General features: G+C 38.8%; 1 protein-coding gene and 1 long non-coding RNA gene across 2 annotated transcripts in view; one reads left to right on the top strand and one right to left on the bottom strand.

Annotated features, from left to right (window-relative positions):
- The window catches only part of nbeaa (neurobeachin a), a 97,725-nt gene that overhangs the window by 2,322 nt on the left and 71,843 nt on the right, over positions 1–23,560 (bottom strand). The window contains 31 exon segments of the mRNA XM_055051594.1: positions 175–326; positions 409–605; positions 1,273–1,374; positions 1,479–1,649; positions 1,849–2,004; positions 2,464–2,535; positions 2,615–2,807; positions 3,262–3,351; positions 3,993–4,157; positions 4,280–4,432; positions 5,356–5,475; positions 5,557–5,697; positions 5,884–5,996; positions 6,744–6,859; positions 6,947–7,049; positions 7,727–7,844; positions 7,949–8,085; positions 8,509–8,664; positions 8,746–8,870; positions 9,593–9,759; positions 9,860–9,968; positions 10,229–10,293; positions 11,972–12,033; positions 12,616–12,743; positions 16,786–16,912; positions 18,803–18,957; positions 20,397–20,533; positions 21,094–21,473; positions 21,761–21,929; positions 22,042–22,110; positions 22,202–22,326. Coding sequence (XP_054907569.1) covers positions 175–326; positions 409–605; positions 1,273–1,374; positions 1,479–1,649; positions 1,849–2,004; positions 2,464–2,535; positions 2,615–2,807; positions 3,262–3,351; positions 3,993–4,157; positions 4,280–4,432; positions 5,356–5,475; positions 5,557–5,697; positions 5,884–5,996; positions 6,744–6,859; positions 6,947–7,049; positions 7,727–7,844; positions 7,949–8,085; positions 8,509–8,664; positions 8,746–8,870; positions 9,593–9,759; positions 9,860–9,968; positions 10,229–10,293; positions 11,972–12,033; positions 12,616–12,743; positions 16,786–16,912; positions 18,803–18,957; positions 20,397–20,533; positions 21,094–21,473; positions 21,761–21,929; positions 22,042–22,110; positions 22,202–22,326 — 4,273 coding nt within the window.
- On the top strand, positions 10,922–21,226 carry LOC129373592 (uncharacterized). Its single transcript, XR_008607384.1, has 3 exons — positions 10,922–11,215; positions 20,374–20,561; positions 21,132–21,226. It is a non-coding gene; the product is annotated as an uncharacterized LOC129373592 (long non-coding RNA).

The raw sequence follows: 23,560 nt of genomic DNA, 5'->3' as shown, positions 1-23,560 counted from the left end.
AGACTCATCAAAGCAGTTGTTGCCAAGGGTGTATTAACTGGCTACTGGTTTTAAGACAGTGTGTTTCTCTCTTTATGGAATGGGATGATCTTCATGGGAATCGCTCAGGCTCAGCTGGTCAGACTTCACGGCTCCGTTTGAACTAAGCCTGCTATCTCCTGCCTTTCTGTGTACCTCTGGTCATGCGAGAGGTCCATGGCCCGGATGCCGGCGTCACAGCCTGGATAGATGTAAAGCTGTTTGAAGTCACAGGCCTGCCACACCTCCACCACTCCGTTGTCCCCTCCAGTCACCAGGTTCTGCCCATCACTGCTCAACAAAATGGCCTGAGGAGAGGTGCTAGAGGTTAAACAAGGTTTGATATGTGGATGAAAAACTACATCCTGTTTATGTCAATAGCAGACTTACTCGAGAGGAATCATTGACTTCCATTTGTGCCAGCAGTTTGCCATTTATGCTGAAGTTGCAGAAACGACCTCTCTCGTAATAAATGATACAGTGTCCCTCACTGGACACGGAGATGAGGCGAGGCCGCAGGCAGAGCTCTGGACCCTCCAGGGCCCTCAACAGGTCGCCTGTGATGGTGTGGACCAGGCATGGGCCCTCTGGGGAGTGACAAAAAAAGTAACTTAATAATGTCAAATTGTTTAGAGCCAAACCATATTAAGATCATAAATGTTCTGGAGGGCCACTTCAGCCAGAATGTACTGCTGAAACCCATTAGCAAACTGCCCAAACAATAATAAATAGCAGTCCTTGCATTCAATAAGTCCCTATTAAAATTAAATAACATTTAACATTTTTTAATTCTGATCAGTCTCTCCAGGTTTTTATGATTGTTTTTGTGACTTTTTTTAATCAAAATCACAGATTTTGCAGTGCTAATTTAGATACATTTGCAAGTAATTTTGCAATATTTACACTTAAATGGGACTTTGATTGTGAATTATAAAGTGACACCAAATAAGTCTGAGGCAGCAGTGGAGTAAAGATACAGCAGTATTTTTACTGCTGTATTTTTTAGCTTGTGGGAGTAACTTAACTTAAAATTGCACAAACTGACAATTCTGCATTATTATGAAAAATGCAGAGTGAATTTCCATGATCATGGAATTTTGAAAAACTGGAGGGACTGATTGAAGTAATCTGGTGTCTGTAGTCTAGAGGGCAACATAAAAAGCTATGGCGAGCCAGATTTGACATCCCAGCCACAAGCTTGACATGTGATTTAGTGTTTGCTTGATTTCAGATGAATATATAAATGTCACAAACCTTTGGCTCCACTAATAACCAGTCCCAGCTCTGCGCAGACAGAAACACACACCACTTCATGGTCATGTCCCGTCAGCACCGCCCTGGGAGCCGGGTAGTCACCTGGACAAAAAAATATACATATATTATCACAAAAGCAAAGCTCTGAAACTCTTCACATCCTCAGAATAACCCACAACAACCATCTCCACCACGACCTCACTCACTGTTATTAGGGTTATCTCCTATAATATGATGTCGTCCACTCCAGTACCACAGAAGAAGAGTAGCGTCTCTGGAGCCGGACACGATGTAGCAGTCTCCTCCGATGTAGGACTCTGACCGGGCCAGGCATGTCACCACGTCCCAGTGGCCAAAAACAATCTGGGTTAGTTTTCCTGCAGAGAGGAAGAGGGAGGACACTGTAATCAGCGCGCCTTCTCTGCTAACACGATGGAAGTTCATGGCAGCTTAACTTGGGGATAAAAATAAATCATTGTGGAACGAGAAACAAGCAGGTTTTTTTCTATCTGTAATAAACAAGCTTTACAAGCTAAATAAAACAAAACATGTTGGTTAAATATCCACATCACCAACCAGTTTCAGTCGAGTAAACTCGGAAGCTCTTGTCCCAAAAGCCACAGACCAGTATGTAGCGGTTGTCGGCGGTTACCACAAAGCAGTGGGTGTTAATCTGGATACTCTGGTCCACCAGGTCAGTGATCTGTCGCTTGTTTACACCTGAATTATTTGCTGCATGGAAGAACAGGCAGGTTAACAATGCAAAAAGGAAGACAGTATAGCATAGTTTTGTAATTAGCCATGTTATAAATGTGATTTTTACACATCTGCAAACGTACAGTTCAGTCTTGAACATATGCTAGCATTGTTCTTAACACCATAAGATGTTGAAGTGAAGAAAAGGATGTGCGATTTCTTTTTTAAATTCCAACCTTATGCTTGCACATAATTGTTGTTTTCCGCAACAAAACGACCCAAATTATTGAAATGGGAAACACAAAGGAACATAGAAATGACAAAAAGCAGATGCTTGTAGTTCCTTAATAAATCAGAAATAACCACTCAAGTACAATTGCTTATATTAGCCTTCCTCCATGCCAATTACGGTTGATATACCAAAATCATATAGTGATATACTGATACAGTGCATCTGTCCTCTTAAAACTGCTACACAAATGTTTGTCCACTGACCTATGAGAGGATCCATTTCTATGGGTAGATGATGAGCCTGTTCCAGAGAGTATCCTGGAGCACCACGGAGGCCTGATTGGACAGATACTACAGTCACATCTCTGTATGAGGGATTTTTGTCAAGACAAAATAAAGTTCCTGCACTGCTCACCGACTGTGTTGTGCCAGCGGTTTACAGCAAATAGCCGGCTACACGTGACGGTGACGGCCGCCGGGATGCTGAGGTGGGGCAGCGTGTTGGCTGCAACATGTGTGACGGGAGAGTTGGAGGGGAACTTGAGCACCATGATGACATCCTGCTGCATCTGATCCTTAAACATCAGAGGGCTCTGGGGAAGGAAACACTGGTGAGACAGACAGAGAGGAAAGAGAGGAAAGGACAGAAAGAGAGAGCGAGAGAGCGACAGAGGAGGGAAAGTAAAGGAATACAATGGAGGAAGGGTTGGAGATGGAGGGATAGGGAAAGACAGAACGGATGGGAAAGAAGGGGGGGAGGGAAAAGGTAAATTAGTGGGAGCACAGGGTCAGAACAGGTTCACACACTGAGGAGGCTTGAGAGCTAGGAGAGGAGGTGGAGGCACTGGCTGGTCGGGTTTGGGACTGACAGGTTTGGGTTTGACATGTGGAGACACCGAGGCCTCACACTGCTGAGGTCAAAGGTCTAAAACTGAAATCATAAACATTATTATATGCTGTTGTACGTAATAAAACCTCACTTGACAAAATAATCAATTCAGAAAATGCATAAGAGTTTTTGTTTTTTAAAGTCTTTAAAAAACACGCCTGCTGTAGTCTCACCAGGTGCATGGCAGAGGAGCGAGGCGGGTGCGGCTCAATCAGCAGCTGGGAGGGAACCTGTCCAGAGACCTGAATGTGAGTCTCAATCACCTAAAGACAGCAGAGACAGAGACAATTTTAAATAGAAAGTTACACATATATTAAAGAAATGAATTCAAACAAGTGCTTAATTAATAAACCTAATAAACAAAGTTCTTTAGGAAGGGGAGTTATCAAGGACATAGGCAAATCATTACCTGAAATTGATCATTTTGTGATTTTACAAACACAAACTACAGTGTATTTGACCAAAACAGAAGACAGAAAAAAATAATTTATATTAAGATTAAACATTCAGGTGGAATCATTTAGGTTATTTCTGAAGGCAGTTGCTTAATCCAGATTTTACTTAGGGGTATTAGAGTTAAAGGGGTTGTACATGATGCTTTCAAGACTTCTATTTCTAAAATCTAAAAGACTTCTATATCTAAAAGATATGCATCTTTTTTCTTTCACTTTACAATTATCCACTAAACGTGTCAGTCCATCATTTACATCAACAAAATACAATTAAGTTCAAAGTATATTTCAAGATTTTGGGGGAGATTAACACATCAACTCCATTTTTTATTCAAAATATACCAGTAAGTACATGTACAGTTTTATGAATACAGTAATCTACTTTATCACTTAATTGTGAAGCTAAAAAACTAGATTTTAATTCATTCTTGATAATGTGTGAATCTATCAACCTCTCGCTGTGCAGCATCCAGGTTGTCCAAGTTTACAGCTCCCTCATAGGACAGGAAGTTGAAAACGTTGAGAGCTCGGACCGCTTCTGGCCCCCGCTGCTTATAGCCGAAAATGAGATCGATCCACTGGTGAAGCTGACACGAGACAAACTCACTCTCCAACGCCTGAGTGGAGAGAGAGAGGAAAAGCAGAGAGTGAGAGGAGGCGAACAAGGACATAATTAGTTTTTGTCCACAGGTCGAGTCGAAAGGGACTTGTGTATTTCGGAAAAAAGTGTGCCCCCTACCATTCTGTTTATGCGGACAAAGTCTTCAGGTTTCTTTGCCCAGACAGGAAGCTCCACATCGCACACAGGAACGCCGTCATCACGCACGCCCAGTTCATACTCGTTACTGTTCACAAACATCTCAGGCAAGTAATAAAACTCTGGGATCAGCTCCTAGATGACATCAAATGCATCATTTTACTGTTCATCATTCAATCAATCTTGAAACTGTTGGATTAAAACCTGTTAACTGCTGTCGAGAATAGCCAACACAACTACTGTCATCACAAATTAATCAGTGCAGAGTGCTTGTGTCAGCATCAAATAATTAGACGAATCATTAAATAATTATGAATATTTGTCATAGATTAAATAAGCTGAAAATGGAAATACTATGTAATTAAATAAAGTGAGAAAATTGATTCCTTTTCATTTTAACTTTTATGTTAAAACAGCATATCATTATGTCAATTTTTGATGATTTTGTAGTTCCTGTGCAACTATCCACTAAGCAATAAATCAAACAGCTTGTCAAAGACCCCAGCATCTGATTGGCTCGCCTTTAAGCCAATCACATTTTATTTGAGGCCCACCTACAAACTGAGACACCGTATCTTTAAGAAACAAAGATACTAAGTGAGAAAATGAATAAAAAATAAAATGAGAAATAAATACATTTTTTAAATTATTTTGCTCTTGAAAAAAAATACTGCATAGTTAATACTTAAGAATTTAAGAAATTATAACTTTTTATATAATAATCACTACACTAAGTTCTAAATTAGAAATTACATATAAATTATTTTTTTCTCAAAAAGTGTGCACAATGTTTCAGCAATGAATAAATTCCAGCATGAATAAAAAATATTTATAATACACCTCTAGCCTTATTCAACATGAACAAATACTGTTTTTATCAATAATAGTCACATTTCTCTTCAGTACTCACAAGAAACATTTTTTAATTTCTGAAATACTTTGAAATAATTGGCTGTAAAAAAAATTTCTTTAGCTCACTGTTTTATCATGTCTCAGTGCTTTCAGGCAAATCAACTGCTGCCCTGAGTGACCTTTTCCCTCAGTCCAACAGGAGTTACCTTAACATCCGCTGTGTCCCTCTGGCAGTTCCTCCAGGCGCGACCGATGCCAGAGAAGGCTCTCTCTGGATGGTCAAATTTAGTGTCGTTGGCATTCAGAAAAAATGTGGTGAAGGGCTCCTAAGGTCAGAAAAATACATGGTGTTGCAGAGGAAGCCTTTAACATCCAAAATGTTTAGCGTGTGTAATGCAAACACTTACTATTCTGACCATCCACATCAGTGTGGAGTGAGCTGTGGAGTACAGGGTGGTGTAGTGGTGAGGGGGTGTGCTGTCATCATCCCATGTCTCATAGCGCTCTGCATAAAACGCCGCTCGCTTGGGATTCAGGGCACCGATTGGCTGGAAAAGACATACTGTTGCTGAAAACCTCTAAGCAGCATGCATGGTAGCATTACTAATATAAACAGACCTTTCTATGTTTTCATCATGTAAAGCACTTTGAGTTACTGTAAAGTGTTTTTCAAATAAACTTTGCTTTAACTATTTCAATTTTTTCCAAAAACTGTACTAAAACATGATCCTGACCTTGGAAAGGTCTCTGAAGTTGCCAGGCAGAGTGAGATCAAGCTCCTCTGAATCATAGTTGGTCAGGACCCAGGGGAAGACAGGATATTGGTTCAAATCATTATAGGTCCTCCCTACAGGGACAAATGTCAAAGAACCAATATGAAACTCTCCTTCACTTAAAACAAAGTCATGCAGTGAACACGTGTTTGTTTAGTTTATTAGAAATACAATGCCAGTTTACAGACATCAAATAATCAAATCCAGTTTTTGCATTTATTTAAGAATATGAAGGGCTCTTATATTTGGAGTAGAATGATTAAACAACAAATATATTCAAGTAATTTTAATAATTAATATTAGACGTATCTATTTTAATTTCTGATGAAAGTATCTGAGCCCATTAGCATAATTCTCTGTGGATTAGAAAAACTCACAATGAATTAAAACGTTGAATAATTTATAAACTTCTGACAGGCAGGATTGGTAGGAATATTCTACATGACATCAGGAAGTTAAAATCAAATGTCTCCTTTATTTTGTTTTATGTCAACATTTTAATATGAAGAACATTCTAGTTAGCCAAAAATGGGTGCAAGACTGGAACAGAAATCACAATAAAAGCTAAAACTAAAACATTTTATTATTCAACATGAATATATTAAAAACCAGAGTTTTAGCCATAAGTAATTACAGATAAGCCATTAAGATAAACATGGATAAAGTAAGTCAGAACATAATGGCAGTGGCACAATAAAAGCGGCACAGTACTAACAGGAAAAGTAAAAAAAAATAAAATAGATTCAAATGTTTTGACTAAGAACGGAGAGAAAATGCATTACACATATTTGTGAGAACACTGGATTGTAAAATTAATGTACCTGCAATAGTGTTTAGAAACATGAGGTACTCGAAGTTGGAGATCTCTCTCCTCTGCCAGCGCTGCGTCATGTTCGATGACTTGAAGAGCTGACGTGGAGTGGCCAAGGAGATACGCCTGAGATGTAATGCAAACAAACACAGGATTTTTATTTTTAGTCCTTTTCTCATCCTAAACTGATGTCAGATAACATGCATTTCACACCTGGCTTGTGGAAGTCCATAACTCGTTCCCACCCCGACCCGAGGGAGGCTGTAGACGACCCTTTTGACTGTGGCCTGGTCAGGAAAGTTAAACATCACAGATGCTGGAAAGAAGAAGAGAAAACATGACCGATATGTCAGAAATATTTAGTCCAAATGATTAAATTATGTACTTTCTGAAAAACTAATCATAAACTAATGGGTGGTACACATATAAATCCAAAAGAAATTAACTCAAAGCTATAAGCTATATATATATATATATATATATATATATATATATATATAGATAGATAGATAGATAGATAGATAGATAGATAGATAGATAGATAGATAGATAGATAGATAGATAGATAGATAGATAGATAGATAGATAGATAGATAGATAGATAGATAATAGATAGATAGATAGATAGATAGATAGATAGATAGATAGATAGATAGATAGATAGATAGATAGATAGATAGATAGATAGATAGATAGATAGATAGATAGATAGATAGATAGATAGATAGATAGATAGATAGATAGATAGATAGATAGATAGATAGATAGATAGATAGATAGATAGATAGATAGATAGATAGATAGATAGATAGATAGATAGATAGATAGATAGATAGATAGATATAGATAGATAGATAGATAGATAGATAGATAGATAGATAGATAGATAGATAGATAGATAGATAGATAGATATATATATATGACTATTAACAATTTCATAAAAAGTATGTTAGAAATAAGCTTACTCTGTGGTAAAATCATTGCAAACTCACTTCTGTTGGCCATAAAGACCTCCAGGCCTGTGTTCTGCAGCAGGTAGCGTCTGGAGAAGACGGCTCGGATCTCACTGAACATCCATTTCCCGTGCAAACCCTCTGAGTAAGCCAGCACCTGTTGAGGATGGACACCATTGTAGCACACAGGAAGCATCTCATCTTTCCTTCTACTATTGTCTGTCCACACCTTGATGAGGGAAAAAAAATGCTTTCTCTTACTTTTGCATCCATCTTCTTGAAAGTAGGATCCTCTTCATCAACTTCAAAGTAGATCTCTGTTGTGGTGATGGAGAGAGTGCCTCGAGCCACCACCACAGGGGCTACCAGCTGAGCAGGAGTGCTCAGAACCACAGGGCCTGCAGGAGCATGGGGCAATATTAAATTATCTATTCATTACCCTGACAGGCCAGAGGTCTATAGAAGCATCAAAGACATGGAAACATCAGAAGCATTTCAAACAGGCGAGGATTGATTTTTGAATCTGCATTTTCCACTTTGTTTGCACTATCTGATGTTAAAAGCATCAAGAGTTGATTTGTATCAGAATCAAATTTAGTAACTTCTGATTAAATCTTAACAGGTCAGGTGAATCAGCTGGGTGGTTAGTACAGCTGAACAAAAAACAACTTAAAGGTCCAACTTGCCTTTGGAGGTAAAAAGTCGCGGACGGAAACGAACTAAAAACAAGAGTCATATACAGTTTACTGCTCAGCATGAAGGCATGAGTGCCATGTTTTTTTTGCTGTTTTTTTTTTTGCCTTTGTTCGTCTCCACCTTACCAGCGAGGTTGTCGATCTCTTTCTCCTGCAGCAGACTGACGGCGTCATCGTCTCCCTCCAGCATCAGCTCCGCCTCTGGATTCTGGGTGACCACCGACTGACTGCGGAAGTTCTTCTTCGACTTAACACCCCCCTCCTCCTCATCCTCCTCTGTGCCTGTGTTACACAGTCAGTGAGAAGCTGCACAAAGTTGACACTGACAGTTTTTTTTTTTTAACAATAGAGCAAAATACTGACCGTACTCATCCAGAGTTTTTAGTGAAATGTCGGCATGTGTGGATCCAAAGGCATTTCTCACAAATCTTCTCCTCCTCCTGAGATCATCCTCCCAGTAATCCAAGCGCCAGAAGTCATGCAATTGGCTGAAGAAATGGGAGGGAAATGAGTATTTTTTCTAGTGGATAACAATCAAAGTGTGAATTCTAGAACATTTAAGAGATTAAAGTTTGAGATGAAGCTTTATCTCAAGAAGCCTTTCCAATTTTACAAACACAGCAAGCTAACTTTTAAGCAATAAAATCCCTCAAAGGTACTCATTAATCTGGAGATAAGGAAAAAATATAGACTTCGTGCATTTAAAAGACAAACAGTCAAAACCAAAGCACTGTGGATGCAACATTAAATTTTGTTGTGTTTGGTTTATTTGAGCAAATAAACCAGATAAACATTTTACTTCTGTTTGCTTCTGAGCAATCAGAAGTAAAATGCAGTTTGGAATATACAAAATTAAAGGGCTTTCATGAAAATGCGAAAGAGTTTGTTCACAAACGAGGGAAGTTGAGGTTTAAATTGAGACAGGCACTGGTAACTCAGCTTTTTATCAGTGAATGAGCCAGTGTAATTGCTAACAACACACTTCAGTGAAGAAGACTCAGTTTTCAGTATCATTTAGGTGTTGAAACATAAACAGGGCAAAACAGAAAAAGTGGAAGAAGATTTTAGACAGAAAACTTCTTTTCTTTTACAAATCCTAACCTCTCTTCTGTAATAAACTGTCTTCTATGTTCTGAATAACTGGTTTGTTCACTGTTTTGTATTCAATACTGTACTGGGCTCATGTTAGACTTTGACATTTTCCACTCACCTCTGTGACATTGTCCCCCAGGCTCCGTGCTTATTGGTCAGGATGTTGAGGATCTTCTGTTTCAGCTGGTTGGCAGTCACATGATCTCTGTGCTTGGCAGCACTGATGAGGTGGTCACACATTTTCTCCTCCTCTCTGCGGTCCGCAGCATACTGAGCACAGTTAGACTGAGTAGAGGGAATAGGAGTTAAGCAAGGGCCACTGGATGCAACTTAAGGCATGGATAGTGTACAGTGCTCTATAACAGAAGATGGAGAGCCTGTTTACCTCAAACTCGGCGTGTTTGTGGACATCCTCGGCCCTCTGTCTGTTCAGGATGAACTCTGCTTCATTGGCAACACGCACAATGTGATCCTTCATGGCGTGGCACAAGAGTCTGGCAAAAGAGTTCAGATGTGAGCACAATTATTGATAAACCAAAAAAAAAAAAAAAATCAACCGAATATCTTTCAGTTTCTTTGATTGAAATTGTCAGGAGAGCTAATAACTGTGGCACTGGTGCATTACTTTTTAAGGTTTGAATTATCCAAAAAACATTGGTTTATTTTGGGACTTCTCACACATCTCTACCAGAGGAGGCAATACACATTAGGGTGAGTATAAATGGATGGCTGATCTGTAAGCTCATTGGATTACCTTCCCTCGTTGATGAGCTCGATGAAGGCTAGTCCAGCATTCTTCTGAATGGAGTTCTGCCACTCCTGCAAATGGACAAAAACAACAGCATTAAAACTTTTTAAAGCAGAAACAGCAGACTAGTGTCTTAAAAAAGTATATGGTCTCTTCTAAATACTTGGATATTTTTAACATATATTTTTGATTATGAAAGAATTTTAATAATTTTTACCAGTTATGTAATTGTGATTTCAATCAAAACCCAGTGGACCACATATGGAAAAATATTATTTATTTATACACAAATGTTTTAAAATTTGTTTTGAGCTTTTATATAACAAACAGAACTCTAGTAAGCTTTCACTACAAGAAAATGAAGCAAACAGAACACTTTATTTGTTTAATCAATGACACTTTAGTAATGTAAAATGAGAAAAACATTTTCTCATAGCTCTAAAAACATCACTACAATCACATCCATAAATTGCATGATTTTCCATTTCTTGTGCATATGGGAGGGGAACTTCTGAAAGCCTGAAAACTATCAGCGCTCCATTAGCTCCACTGGCTCTTAAGGCCATCTCCCGTTACACCCCCAGCATCTAGGGGATCGATTTCTGGGCTCGAGTTTGCTCTCCACAGTCCTCTAATGGCAGACGAGGCGGGAGTCAGGGGTAATACTATACATGCTGACGAGATGCCTCCCAGAAGACAAAAAGGACAGGGAGTGGTGGGATGAGAGAGGAGAAGATGAAAGCAGTTGCTACTAAAAACACTGAGCCCAGGAAAGCAGAAGAGCCTGGAAATGTGACTGATGATGGAAAGAAGGAGAGAAGAGAGCAGAAATGGAGTGGCTGAGCTCAGGAGAAAGACCAAGAGGAAAGAGCTTGAGGATGACTCCAAGAAGAAGAAGAGCTCTTATGAAGAAGAATAGAAATAAACAGACTTGAAGATGTGAGGCAGACTTCAAGTCTTCTTAAAGAAACCGAGTCGCCCATTTCTGTAATGGTGAGTTTCATCCCATCTTTTGATCATCAGATACAAAATAAGAACCACTGGGTTTTAATGCATGAGGACAAAAGAACGAAAAATCCTCCATCAGTCAAGATCTGATATTTTAATGATTGTCTTTTTGTGTTTTAAGATTAGTTTTCTTTCTTTGTAAACATGCATATCAGATAAAGTCATATTACATCTGCAATGAGTATATTTCATAGTAATGAAATATCATTAACCTCAGTTTATGGATACTTTTACCTTCTTAAATCATCATAACAGATCAAGAATCAAACATTCAAAAATGTTACGAATGAGAAAAATGCAACAAAATGAAGTTTAGAGTGTCAGGACATAAAAAAAAAATTAAAAATAAATTTTTATTAAAAAGTGACCCTCATAGATTCACTGCACAAAGAGTGATATAAGCCAAGTCTGTTCGTTTTTATGAAAATTAGGTTTCTCAGAAGATTTGATTAATACAGAAGACTAATAAAAACAATGTAGCTCGCTGACCATGATCTGTACATTGAAGTTCATTAATAATTGGTCAGAGCTGCTTTTAAATAAATTACTATTTGACATGGCATGGAGATTTTGGGAATACAGTCTGAAGTCTGAGTAAATGCAAAAGTTAAATCAGTAAATTTTGTGTGTAATAAAAATGCAATTATCACTTTTAAAAATTTTAAATACTGAAATAAAATGATTGATAACCCTATTAATAAAGATGATCCTGAATGAGAATAAGATTGAAAGGTCACCAACCTGAGAACAGAGCAGCATTACAAGCTCCACCACAGATGTGCTCGACTTCATGCACACCAGACCTGCAGAAAACACAAAACACTACAGTCAGGAGTCTTTCTTCTCCTCATCTGACAAATACATTTTCCAAAACACAAAAAATATCAGTGAAGTTATAAGAGAGATAGCAGTTTGGGTTCCTATACAGTCATCATAGCTTAATTTACAAGAGGCATGCCACAGGGAAGACAAAAAGCAGAGAAATTCAGGAAAGAAGGAAGTGGAGGAGGAAGAGAAAGAAGGGAGAAAATTGAGGAAAAGGAACACAGAGACAGTGAATTACAAAACAGGAAGCAGGTGGGCAGACTGAGGACACATTTAGGACAATGTACAATTCAAGTGATGCTAAATATAATGTGATCTAACAGCATATACATTTCTGTCTAGCTGAGTTCATACAGTGCAAAGTAGTGACTTCATACCTGCTTGACGAATGAGTGAAGCAGATCAAAGACGCTCATTCACTCTGTGTTTTTCAAACACACATACACAGGCGCACTTGGTGTTTCTCGCACTCAAACATGGCGGTGAGGGACAGTGAATGAGGAGACTCCACAGAGAGGGACGCCAGTTAGAGAAAAAGGAGCCGTGTACAGCACCTGTACCTTCTATGAGCAGTTCCTGCCCATGGCTACCCAGCAGCGTCCTGGACAGGAAGGGAGCGAAGTCCACAAAGATCTCCCTTAGCAGCGGTGCCACTTTCTCCAGAGCACGCTCCAACTTAGTGGTGATGCTGCGGAGGAGAACAGGGCGAGAAAAAAAGATGAAGGAACAAAAGAAGTGAGAAGGTCATACGTGACAAACAAGAGCTTAAAATATGTGGGATTTACAAACAGATGTAAAATTCATGCATGACAGAAATGAGCAGGGAAATGGGAGGACAAGAGAAAAACCAGGAGTTAAACCGGACATGGACGACGCAAAAGGTCAGAATCAAACATGATGATGGTGCGGGTTTGGTGGCAAGGCGGCTGTGTTATTATTGGGAAAGTGCTGCAGTTAAAAAGCTAATCATTGAGCAAATTAACTTAAAAATGGATAAAGCAGCTTTACTATATCGCACTCAAGTGTTGAAAACTGGATTGAGTGTTTTCTTGTACTATAAATGCAAGAAAGTGTGTTTCTGCATTGAGAATTGCTCGTGTAGAAAAAGTTTGGTTAAAAATGGGAGCACTTAAAGTACTTGTGATCCACTTCCTCATTGTGGTTTGCAAAAATGCTTTGTTATTTCTCAAGTAAATGAGCAAAATATATTTCATAATTAAGCTAAGGCAGGTGTTCAATCAACAGATCTCACAATATCTGTAGATATTAGACATCCCATTTTAAGGGATCTCCATTTCAACTATATCTATTTAGATCAATGTTTTTTATCCAATGCATATTTTCATAAAATTGAGTCAAACATTTTTGTCATAACTGTATGCATATCTCTGAGCCTATCAGCAAAATCTTGGCCCTCTGTGTGATTTCAAATAAATTGAAGAAATATCAAAGAATTTCACAAAAGAAAAGAAAAAGGCACAAATAATAGTTTACAAAAGAGTGGATGTTAAATTCTGCCGAGTATTGTAAATACTAAGTTTTCATAGCTAATTACATTTTAGAATTTTTGTGGCTACTGTTAATATCAGAAGAACAATTAGAAGCAAGAGGCCACAGAGGACAACGTCAGAGCAGAAATTTATTTTCCCTTGCTGTTCTTCTTCTAGTTCAGATTTGTATTTAATTAGCTTTTATGAAATTCAGCAGTCACTTTCGGAGGTATGACAAACAGTGATCTGAAAAACCTAAACTATCAGTAAAGAGAGTAAGGACAGTTTCACAGTGGATTTCTAATATCAGTCAATTCGAGCCAAAGATGCACTGTAAACCTTTACAACATCTTCAGTTTAGGATTAGTCCTTTGCTCACATGAATGGCAATAGTTATTTTCATAAAAAGTTGTGTGGATCTGCTATGAAACAAAACAAAACCTGCTAAGCCAAATTCAGCCACTGTGTGAACACAAATGTCTAGAAAACAAAAATAAAATTAATAATAAAGTAGAAAAATAAATAAAATAAGAGGTTACAAGAGCCAAATAACATTTTTAGGTTGGGTTTGCTTTAGTCAGAAATTGATACATGATGTGCAGATGAAGAGATTTTTTTGTTCCCTCAAACGAGAGTTTTAAGATACTGACTGCTGATGACTACCGTGTAGAACCCCACCTAATACAAAATCCAACCTGCAGATATCAAGTTGTGACAACAGGTGAAAAATTTAGAGTAGACAAAAAATGAATCACCAGATTTTTGAGGGACTTCCATGTTTGAAAAAAAAGCAAAAAAAAGTAAACAAAACAAACTCAAACATAAATCTGTAATAGAAACAGCAATGTTTGTTACTATGGAAACATTTGTGACTTAGGTCCCTGACAAAGGAGTAAAGTGAAACCCAGGTCTGATCTAGACTTTGGGCTGAGTGTGTGAAGACAACCATGCAGTAAGGGACAGACTTCAATGTGGTGCAGTAAATGCGAACAGTATGAGCTGTTGGCCTGAAAACAAAAGCGATGCCATCATCTTGCTGAAGCAAAGATGTCCGTCTTTTGTTACATGGCATACAGAGAACATTTAGTAATAGCTGGCCAGAGCAGAAAGGGTGTGGTGGAGGGTGTGGCAGAAGGGGGGAAGGGGACAGGACGGGTGTCTCCTTGCCTAAACACTGTCCTGCATCTCGGGGAGCTGCCTGGAAGCCTGCCAGAGAGCTAAAAGACTTGAGCTCAGGGGGCGTCTGACCGCTGCGCAGCGCACACTGCGCCACCTCACAATAGGCACTGGAATACAAACCACACATAAAAAACACACATGCAGACATGCACACTGATTAAGGATCACACATACACACCTCACGCACTCCAGTGTCTGCTAATAATTAGAGTAAAAACTTCTACAAATCATTTCCTGGTTAGTAAAAACGTATTCAAACTTTAGAGACGTTAACAGTGTTTTTTACCAAGACAAAACAAAGGTTGATGTTAATGAAAGTTTCATTTACATGTTCTTTGGAAGACATTAAGAGTGGTGAGCTCAAATTTGTAGAAATGTATTGCTTTGGAAAACTATTTATACCCCTTGAACTGTTTGATATTTTGTAACATTATTGCCAGAAATTGCATTTTATTAGGATTTTATGTGATAGACAAACATAAAGTAATGGGAAATTGTTAAATGAAAGGAAATGTTTTCTTACAAATAAAAAGGAAGAAATGTGGGTTCAATGTTTGATAGAATTTTCTTTTTCTGCAATTAGAACTGCAGATGCAGAAACAGATTTTTCTTCTGCTCGTTTTTTTTTCCAACCAACAAAAATCTAAAATAGATATGTTTGTGTATATCAACTTTTTCCACAGAATAAGGTTTAAACGTTGACTACCATGTGGTCTAATCCCAGTTTGGGAGTATGTCGAGTGGTGTTGTCTTGATAGAAGATGAACATCTGCTCCAGGTCCGTGTGTTTTGCAGCCTCCAACAGGTTTTCATAAACTCTGAGCAGGTACTCGCTGTTTTCAGTGTGATCATTCATTTTCTGCCACATGTAGGTTTTTACATAGGCCAGAAAGTCAGATTTTGCTCCTTCTTCCACATATTTGTTGCGTTTCCAGATGAGTTGTGAGAAACTGCAAACAGGCCTTCTGCAGCTTCTTCAACAATCATTGTATTCTTGTTCCACAGAGCCCAGTTTTCTGGAAAATATTTCTAGTTGTTCTGTCTCTGTAGCATCCCAGAATTATTCGGGATTGGTGAAGTGTTTCTCTCATTAATGCTATTTGTTCATTAATGTTCTCTGATAAATTATGAAACCTTCACAGAACATTTTGATTTATAATAAGATGAACACAGGTGTTTAATTTACTATTATTTACAACTTACATGATTTCTTCAAGCAATTCAAGTTCAAGGGGTATGAATATGTTTTCTGTACACTACAATCAATTGTGTTTTCCTTATCTACAGTGCAGAGCAAGCTAATGACTGAAACACAGTCATTATGTCGAGGCTGAAGAGCAGCATACAGCGTTGACTAAGTGGGATGCGTCAGTGGTACGTGTGCATGACAGCTTAAAATAAGTATGGTGAGAGGAATATTAATCTTAATCGATATGCAGCCTGGGAGCCAGGCAAGCTCATGTTTCACTTCCTCTGGCTGGATGCATCTGGCCCTGCTCCTAATGAGCTCAGTCTCTGTGTGTGTGTGTGTGTGTGTGCGTGCGTGCGTGCGTGTGTTGCAACTGCAGCCATTTTTTCCACATCGAGGAGGTTTAATACCAAAGCTCGATCTTATCAGATGAGATTAATGAAATCCCTGTCATTTGTTCATATTTCCCAATATTTCTTTCTTGTCGATGTGTGTTCAGAGGCAAGTGCTCTGAATTAGCTCATAAAAAAAGTATGCATAGCTCTTGCTTCAGCTAAGAATTAGATGTAGCGTTTAAATAAACTGACTGCAGATCTGAGGAATTTGCTACAAAAGCTCTTGTGAGCTTGTAGCCACATTTCTGAAGCTCCCCGGTCTTCCAGACAATAAATCCATCATCTAACCTCTCTGTGAGCTGTAAGAACTCTCTGAGAAGGATGAAGGGGTGGGAGTGAGGTGGAAATATGACAACGACACACTTGAAGCCAGACGCATTAACGTGAGAACGAAAACCAAAAAGGAAATAAAAAACAGAAAAAAAGAGGAAGGAAATCAAATGGCTGGAAAGCTTTTACGACGCCGTTTACACACACCTCATGTTCTCCATAGTGTCTTCTGGCATCGGGGCCACTGTCTGCACTGCTGGCAGATTCTTACTAGTTGCACCGTTAACGAACGATGACGAGGAGGAAGAGGATGAGGAGGCAGAGTCTGCAGCACCTGGGTGGTGGGTGGAGGGTGGGAGGGAGGGAGAAGAGGTTAAGATGAAGAGTGGTGAAAAATAAGACGACCATCCCAGATATGAAACATTTATATCACCAGTCAGAGGCAAATAAATTCAATTTGGATGTTATTTCACCAGACAAGCTGCTGCACCTCTTCTGGTAATGGTTTGTGAAAATAGCTTTGCAATCAATATAAAGAATCCAGTGCAGAAGCAACTCCCCCCACCTCACCCCACCCACCCAGCCTCTGCCATTATGGATGCATAATACAGCAGTGTATCTCTGACAGGCCGGCAGGGATGTGAATACTAATCTATTTCCCTACAATGGATCTGCTGAGTGTGATGCTGCATCTGTTTCTACAAGGAGCAAAAAAAGTAAATAAGAGCAAACATGGAAGAGCGCTGGTGACAGCCTGAAGGGAGTTTGCTTACTTGCATTAAATAGCTTCTGTTTTCTATCTCTATTCTCAAACTGTACTCATCTAGTTTCTGTGACGCTGAAACTATTTCTAAAAAGGAGTTGCTGACTCAGCTTCTTTCTATTCAGATTTTTTTTTTCCTCTGGCAGGCAAAGTGTGGAAATAAAAGTACAAGGAGTTTTGAGACAACACAATCAATTCAGACCTGACAGGCTGAGGAAAAGTCATATATATATAAAAAAAATTCCCTTCTCACCCACCGCGGGTGGTTCTTATCCTCTGAGCTCGGGTCCTCTACCAGAGGCCTGGGAGCTTGAGGGTTCTGCGCAGTATCTTGGCTGTGCCAAGGACTGCACATTTCTGGACTGAGATGTCTGATGTTGTTCCTGGGATCTGTTGTAGCCACTGCTCCAGTTTGGGGGTTACTGCCCCGAGGGCCCCGATGACCACAGGCACTGTGGTCTTCACCTTCCAGCCCTCTCCAGTTCTTCCCTGAGGCCCTGGTATTTCTCCAGTTTCTTGTGCTCCTTTTTCCTGATGTTGCAATCACGGTATTGCTACATCTACCACAACGGCTTTCCTCTTTTGTTTATCCACTACGACAATGTCTGGTTGGTTCGCCATTACCATTTTGTCTGTCTGGATCTGGAAGTCCCACAGGATTTAGCTCTGGCGTTCTCCACCACCTTTGGGGGTGTTTCCCACTTTGATCTGGGGTTTCCAGTCCATATTCTGCACAGATGTTTCTGTACACTATGCCTGCCACTTGGTTATGTCGCTCCATGTACGCTTTCCCTGCCAGTATCTTGCACCCTGCTGTTATGTGCTGGACTGTCTCAGGGGCTCCTTGCACAACCTACACCTTGGGTCTTGTCTGGTGTGGTAGATCTGGGCCTCTATTGCTCTGGTGTTTAGGGCCTGTTCCTGGGCGGCCAGGATGAGGGCCTCTGTGCTGTCCTTGAGTCCAGCTTTTTCCAGCCATTGGTAGGATTTACTGATATCAGCCACTTGGGTTATTTGCTGTGGTACATCCCATGTAGGGTTGTCCTCCCATGATGGTATCTCTGGCACCTCAACCTCCGTTCCCTGTTGTCTGAGACATTCACTGAGCACATTGTCTGTTGAGGCTTTGTCCCTGATGTATTTATGGATCTTAGTTGTTTCGTCCTGGACAGTGGTTCTCACACTCACTAGTCCTCTGCCTCCGTCTATATATATATATATATATATATATATATATATATATATATATATATATATATATATATATATATATATATATATATATATATATATATATATATATATATATATATATATATATATATATATATATTCTAATGTTTTAACAAACATCACAAAATCTGAACTATCGTTTATGTATGTTTTTTCACCCCCTGGAGTCAAGCAAGTTGTTTCCATGGACCGAATCTCCATCCACATGTCCAACATTTTTTCTCTCACCTGTAGTGTTGATCATGCTCTTGGGTGTTGCTGTTGCAGCAGCAAAAATGTTGGGTGTGCTGCCAGGAGTGGCTGATCCACTGGTGGTGGGTGTGCCCACTGTGTTGACAGACAGGCTGCCAGGTGGGGGCTTTTTCACTGGAACAACAACACTCCTGTGAAAACATGAGAAACAAACGATTAGGCAAAGTGGCACTTGAGACATTCTAGCTGAGATTTGTTGTGAGATTGCACCTTATAAATAAACTGAACTGATGTGAAACACTGACTCTAGTGCCTGCAGTGTTAAAATAAAGTGACAGGTGACTTTGGTCCTCATTGAGGTCACCATGGCATCTGAGCCTTGCAACAGGTACCTAACAGTTTGAAGTCAATCAATAACTGCGTCTTTGAATATTTATAAATGTTTATTTTACTAATGTTTCTAAATATAAAGACTCAAAAAACTTTCCCTTTGTTTTTGTATAAAAAAAATTCTACAATACAGATCTGAACAACATTTTCAGATTTGGGGTGTAGGATTAGAATATTGGAAAAACACAGAATTATTCAAGTAATATACAACTAAATAAGCAAAAATATTTCAATATTTATTAATAAATTTCTCCATCATGTACTTAATGGGTCTTCATGGTTGAATAAGCAATATTTTACAAAGGGTTGGAATTGCAACTTAGACCTCAAATATAAGAAAATATAGTAAACATATATGTAGCAAAAATTAATTCCCAGTTCCAGATAAAGATCTGTAAAATCCTTGAAATAATTTAATCCTATATAGAAGATTGTACAAAGTATTAACAGTGGAGAAACCAATAATTTCGGCATTGGGAATTTTAAAAAAAGCAGTTATTTTAAAAGTATATATTTTTTCTCATATTTAATAAATGCACTCAAATAAAATGTTGAATTTTTCAAAATCAAATAAAAAAAGAGAAAAAAAAATGGGATCTTACTTGTAATATTGTGTGTATATATTATTTCCATTTACATCTGTTTAGACTAAAACAAAAACCTCTTAAATCACAGCTTGTTCATAGCAATTTAAATTTTATTTCTAATTTATACAAGCTCATGTACTTGATCCATGAAGCTGGTCTGACCTATAGAGGCTTTAGAAACGACGCAGACATCTCAGGGAGATGGATATAGATAATCTTCTATTAATAATGCATACCATATTCAATCAATGACTTTGCTCACAGACTGTGACAAGACAGGATCAAGGAGAATAAATGATGGAGAGGAAATTTAGGAAGCTATTCACTTTTCAGAAAGACACTGATGCAAACATGGACGAGAGTAAACGCTATCATTTATTTTTCAATAAAGTTACCAGTTAAACTAATCAAGTTAAAATCAAGTTTTTAGATTTCTATGTATTTATTTGAGTTATAATAAAACAAAAAATAAATTACTACTAAGAGAAACTTTTTTTAACATACTAAACAAAACATCCGGATCCAGTTCTACTAGTAGAGCAGTGGTCTATATCAATATTGACTGTAATAATTGATCACCTGATGGATGTGTTTAGCTCAATGCTAACAAGTCAATATCTTTCTCTGCAGTTCCCCGTGTAAAAATGGCTGACCTGTCGAAGGAGTGGAACTGCATGGGCAGCATGGGATGCGTCTTCAGAGCGGGGTCCGGGTGGTAGGGCGTCGGCCCGGACTCCTGACCCAACTCTGTGCCATCAATGGGAGCCGCCACCAAGCTCTTCAGGATCTCCTGCGTTTCAGGGAGAAAAACAAATCTGGTGAACAGAGAATCATTACATTCTGGTTTAAGTGTAGGCTTCTGTGTCACACAGTTTTTGGATATAAAATGAATATACAAAGAAGGAAGGTTAGAGTGGTTCCCCCTCCACCTTAGTCAGACTCAGATAAATTTCAGGCAGCATTACAAAAGATTTGGACAATATTTTAATGCATCAATTGTAACTGCATAACTGATGCATATCAGTTATGCATCATAACTAAACCATATCTAAAAATGCCTCACAGTAAATAGAGGTTATCCTCCTGGAATGTTGTACTTGGCTTATGGTAAACATGCCTTGTCCAGATATTCTAACTTAAGATTCCTTTGTCCAAAATCCAATATTCTAGAAGTCCAGGTTTTCTTGTCTACATTGGTACAAACTTTATCCTGACCTGCATACATTTCTTAGGGTTCATCAGAAATTAAATTTGTCTAATTAAACTGATTTCTTGTGAAATATCCACATGTCTAAACATGTCAGAACCCACAAGTTTTCATAGGGTGCCCTAATTTGTTAAGACACTCACCTTAACATTGATGCCTTTGTTTGTTTGGCTGATGCTAGAAATGGATGAAGGTGGTGCTAGGCTCGAGTTCGGAGTGGATCTGGGATCATGGGGAGAATCCAGAAGGCTCTCTTGCGACCTCCGAACGTCAGACGACAGACTGCACAGCAGATCTGTCCCTCCGCTTCCCCCTCCACCGTTGTCTCTGTCTCGGTCTCTGTCTGTCTCTCTCCCCACCAGGCCCAAACCAAGGCCACCAAGGCCCACCTCAGAGCCGTTCAGGGACCCAGCCACATGACCTTCTTCTCCAATGCCGGAATCCGTGTGGGGAAGGCCTGCCAGAGGAGAGTCATCTACTGGGGTAGGGGTCTGCTTGTCAGAGAAGGCTGTGGATGGGTGCTCTGTTATGATGAGAAAGAAAGAAAATTTTGTTTATTTAACATGCACTTAAATAAATATGCCCAAATTGTTTAAATTCAGATACCAACAGAAATCTATTTTTCTTAAAAACAGTTTTTTTGTGTCGTTTTCCACTTTTCTGTTGTATTTGAAATCTTTATCTCTTGTTAAACTATTGTTGCTTTGCTGCAGTCTGTATTTTCTCCACTGCAAGGTAAAAATGATGAGTCACTGACAAGTTACTGTATGATATAAATGACCCTGAACCAGAGGAAAAACAAAACATCACCTGTACTAGTTGGGGAGTTTATCTCATGGCGGATGCTTCTCCCTGACAAGCTGGTGGACCGGCCAATTTCTCTCTGTGGCTCCAAAATATCTCGGTACTTTGACACCATGAGAACTGAGATGAAGTATACGACTGCCAGTGCCAAAAACTGAGCCTGCTTACTGTCATCCTGCAATAAAACAACACAAACATAAAGAAAAAAAAACATTATCTAGCAAGCAGAGTGGGATATGTTTCCTTAGTGTTACAACACAAATAAATTCACCAACAGGCATACTCACCACATCTCTGAAGACTACAGCTCGAAGACGATTGATGTCCACATCCTGAAGGAGTCTATCTGGATCCTGCTACAAATATAAGTCATGAAATTGTTGGGTCAATTGTTTGCTAGCTTTTAAGTGCAACAAGATGTGAATGTCATAAATGTGTGTTTGGTACCTTGCTGGCAGTGGAGGCACTGTGGAGGCTGTCCTGCGACTTGCTGCTGGTTAATGAAGACTTGCAACTTCGATTTCTTTGTCTTTGTCTGCACTCCAGGCAGTTTCTGACAGCCACGCAACACACTGAAGGAAACATGGAGGAAACAGAGATTTTCAGAATCAGTGAGGTGTTTAAGATGAAGTCTGAAAAAGCACAAAGAAATCAGAAGCTGTCTAAAGGGAAATGTTTTTCTCCATGCCTGCAAGAGAGCAAGACAAAAAGCAGATAACAGAAAGACTGAATATATTTCAGGAAAGTTCCTGTGTTTAGCTTTTGAAAACCTCTGTTTGCTATATAATGGATTTTGAAATGTTGGTAGCTGTTTGAAATCTCAGAGTAATAGATCTACATTTTCTGGGAAATGTACATAGAGGCAGCCTTTTCAGATGTGTTAACTGTCGTAGTATTACATGTTAAAGGAAGTTTTAAATCTGAACTCTGTCAACTTTTGATTTAAAATATTAGCAAAACCTTATTTTACAGTGACTGATTGCTCTTATGGGATGTCTTTAATACTAATATAAATAAGACATGATCAACACAGGAAGGTCAAGACATTTTTGAATATTGTTCTTATGTCATAATCATATCCTTGAAGAGAAACTAGAATCAGATAAAATCTGTATTGGGAGCTGAAAGCTATGAAAAGAGAAAATCTTAAATCAGTATTAATATTGTAATAAGTGGGTCAATTTTTATAAAACATTTTCACTTAATAAAGTCATCTTTAATGAGCCCTTTCCAGGTTCCAAAATAAGATTATAAGCAGAAATGCACTGCTCTAAATTTTGCGCCCAATTTCCAATCTCTTTTTCTTGTATAGCTGTGACCTTGCAATGCCCATTGGCATCGATTTCTCTTTAAGTAAGCATAAGTATAATCCAATTCCAAACTTATAGATTCTAGGAGGAGTGGTGACATCCTGCTGTGTGTGTGGGAGAGGTGTTGCAGTAAAACAGGTCTTTACTATTTTAAAGTAAGTCATTTTTGCAGAGTTTACATTTTAACACCTATAGCCCACTGTACATTACTGAAACATCAGCTTCTGTGCGTTTTCGTCATAGAATATATATCCTTACGCCAACTTTGAGCTTTCCTTTAGGTTGCCAACATTTCCCTGTCCAGCACGTTCAGAGCTTTGCTTGTCTCTGTTTAGCCTTCTTGTCACCTGCTCAAGTCTCTTGCTCTTTTCACAGTGTGACGCCACCACAAACTTGTGTTGACACGTTTAAAATAGATTCTCATAAATTTGTGCTTTCTTTGGGTTTATTTATAAAACACGTCAATGATTCTGAAACTAACTAAGACTTTTTCAGC

This window comes from Poeciliopsis prolifica, unplaced genomic scaffold (genome assembly GCF_027474105.1).
Source record: "Poeciliopsis prolifica strain line A6 unplaced genomic scaffold, Auburn_PproV2 SCAFFOLD033, whole genome shotgun sequence".
Classification (NCBI taxonomy): Eukaryota; Metazoa; Chordata; class Actinopteri; order Cyprinodontiformes; family Poeciliidae; genus Poeciliopsis; species Poeciliopsis prolifica.
Note: the sequence above shows the minus strand (reverse complement) of the source record. Positions and strands in the feature narration are given on the sequence as shown.